The sequence below is a fragment of the Panicum virgatum genome, chromosome 8K, assembly GCF_016808335.1.
Source record: "Panicum virgatum strain AP13 chromosome 8K, P.virgatum_v5, whole genome shotgun sequence".
Taxonomy (NCBI): Eukaryota; Viridiplantae; Streptophyta; class Magnoliopsida; order Poales; family Poaceae; genus Panicum; species Panicum virgatum.
In genome coordinates this window covers 54,792,659-54,794,832 of record NC_053143.1, presented here as the reverse complement: position 1 = coordinate 54,794,832, position 2,174 = coordinate 54,792,659, and the positions used below count along the sequence as shown (strand labels likewise).

Sequence of the window (2,174 nt, the reverse complement as noted above, 5' to 3'; positions counted from 1 at the left end):
ATATAGAAACAAATCGGACCAATTCTTTAGATGATACTTAATAGGGAAAATAATATAGTCCCACCTCATGGGTGAGCATCTCCAATAGTTTTCAATTTTTTCTTCTCAAATTTATTGTTTGCTAACTCCCCAAATAGGTATGGAGAGGCAAAAAAAAGAGTCCATCTCAGTTCTACATTTTTACTCTAAAAATGAGAAGTTGTAGCCCACACAAGGATAATTCCGCAGGAAACGCCGTGGGGGGAGCGATCCGGAGCCATGAACCCGCATTTTTGCGCATAAAGAAGACCAATTTGCCAATCATTAAGAGATAGGGAACTAGTACGGGGAACTATTGTAGAGTGTTTTTTTCCCTAAAAAATAAAGATGGAGAAGAGAGATAAAGAACTATTGGAGATGCTCTAATAATGCTAAATATGCCGGTACCATTGATCCAATTTTATTCAAGAAATGTGCTTGCAAGTATCACATCTCACTATCTCAGTCCTTGAAGAAACCAAATGATGGGTTGACGACGGAGAAGCCGCCGTCGATGAGCAGGTTCTGCCCGCTCACGTACCGGGCGTCGTCGCTTGCGAGGAAAAGCGCCGCGGCGGCGATGTCGTCCACCTTGAGCCCCACGCCCTTGAGGTTCGCCGCGGCCTCCATGACCGCCTCGACCGTCGCCTGCTTGTCCACGCCGCCCATCCCCGTCGACATCGGCGTGGCAACCGCCGCGGGGGCGACGCAGTTGACGCGGATCCCATGCCGGCCCAGCTCCGCCGCCGCGTTCCGCATGAGCCCCACCACGGCGTGCTTCGACGCCGCGTACGCGTGCGGCCCCGGGCCGGCCACCGCCGACGCCATGCTCGACGTGGAGATGATGCTGCCCCGGCGGCGGGCGGGCACCATCACCCGCGCCGCGTGCTTCGTGCCCAGGAACGGGCCCACCACGTTCACGGCCAGCATGCGCTCCAGGTCCTCCTTGGCGGCGTCGCGGATGCTATAGCACGGCGCGCCGCCGACGCCGGCGTTGTTGAACATGACGTCCAGACCCCCGAACTTGGCCACGGCGTGGTCCACGGCGGCGGCGACGTCGGCCTCGTCGGTCACGTCGCAGTGCACGTAGCTGGAGTTCTCCGGGCCGAGCTCGGCGCAGAGGCTCCCGCCGAGCTCGTCCTGGATGTCGGCGACCACGACGCGGGCGCCGTGCTTCACGAACAGCCGCGTCGTGCACGCGCCGATGCCGCTCGCGCCGCCGGTGATCACCGCCACCTTACCCTGAAGCCTGTAACGACGCGCAGTACGACAAATCATCAGCACGAGGAGCACACGGTTCGATCAAAAGGGCAAAAAGAGACAACTTTATTGCTGGTTCGCCTACTTCTTTGAAGTGGCAGGAACTTCTTGGGAGCTGCTTGCCATGGCTGACCACCAACCGCTTGGATTCTTTTGTTGTTCTGTCAGAGAAGTGGATGCTTTTCTCAAGGTTTGTATGGTCTTATTTATAGATACTCGAGATTGTCTTCGTGTCATTCGCAAGTGTGGAATTGGAGCATCGCGTGTTTTTCTTTTATTTGTACACTTGATCGATAAGTTGTTGAAGAACTGTGTGTGGATTGGGACATGATGCAAGTGTGAGGAAAAGATGCAGACCATAGCCGCCAATCGGTCAGCGACTGGCACCATCAGTTATGCAGCAGGATGTCAAAAAAAAAAACATGTTTGGAAAATGGACAGGAGAAGCAGACAATTGCACGACGACTGACGAGTTGTGTAGGTACATGAGGCACCAACTGCACTGCAGTCAACGTCTTTGTCCTTAAGTACTGTGACCCATGCGTTGGCAAATGAACAGTGTGAAAATTGCCCCCTCTTTCTCACACTACAATTCAAACTGAAGAACGTATGTTAGTTAACCATCCGTCGGCTGTCGCAATAATGCTACAGTTAGCGGAGTGAACTTCACCGGACTAAAGTTATGTGACAGTTTGAATTCCTTCCGGATGTCATCACCCAGTGTGAAAATATTCTTCAAATATAGGTAAGTACGGTCTTATTTTAAAGATCTTATGATAAAAAAGATAATGGTGTAATTTAAATTTAATTTTTTTGCTGAATTTAATATCTATAGTTCAATAATAAAATAAAATATACATACTAATATACATGTGGCGCAATAAAATAACATCAGT

General features: G+C 50.9%; 1 protein-coding gene across 1 annotated transcript; it reads right to left on the bottom strand.

The window, feature by feature from the left end:
• Positions 1–405: 405 nt before the first annotated feature.
• LOC120645261 (momilactone A synthase-like) lies at positions 406–1,503 on the bottom strand. The gene is made up of 2 exons (XM_039922071.1): positions 1,364–1,503; positions 406–1,267 (listed from the first exon to the last, which is right to left on the bottom strand). The coding sequence occupies exons 1-2, from the start codon at positions 1,402–1,404 to the stop codon at positions 481–483; spliced, it is 828 nt and encodes a 275-aa protein (XP_039778005.1). The 5' UTR covers positions 1,405–1,503; the 3' UTR covers positions 406–480.
• Positions 1,504–2,174: the final 671 nt, after the last annotated feature.

What these genes read in the sequence shown, in the direction of transcription:
- LOC120645261 (XM_039922071.1), bottom strand. Translation starts at nt 1,404, where the DNA reads ATGGCAAGCAGCTCCCAAGAAGTTCCTGCCACTTCAAAGAA. An exon ending in GTTCCTGCCACTTCAAAGAA is followed by an intron (nt 1,268 to 1,363) that starts GTAGGCGAACCA and finishes GCGTCGTTACAG; the next exon opens with GCTTCAGGGTAAGGTGGCGG.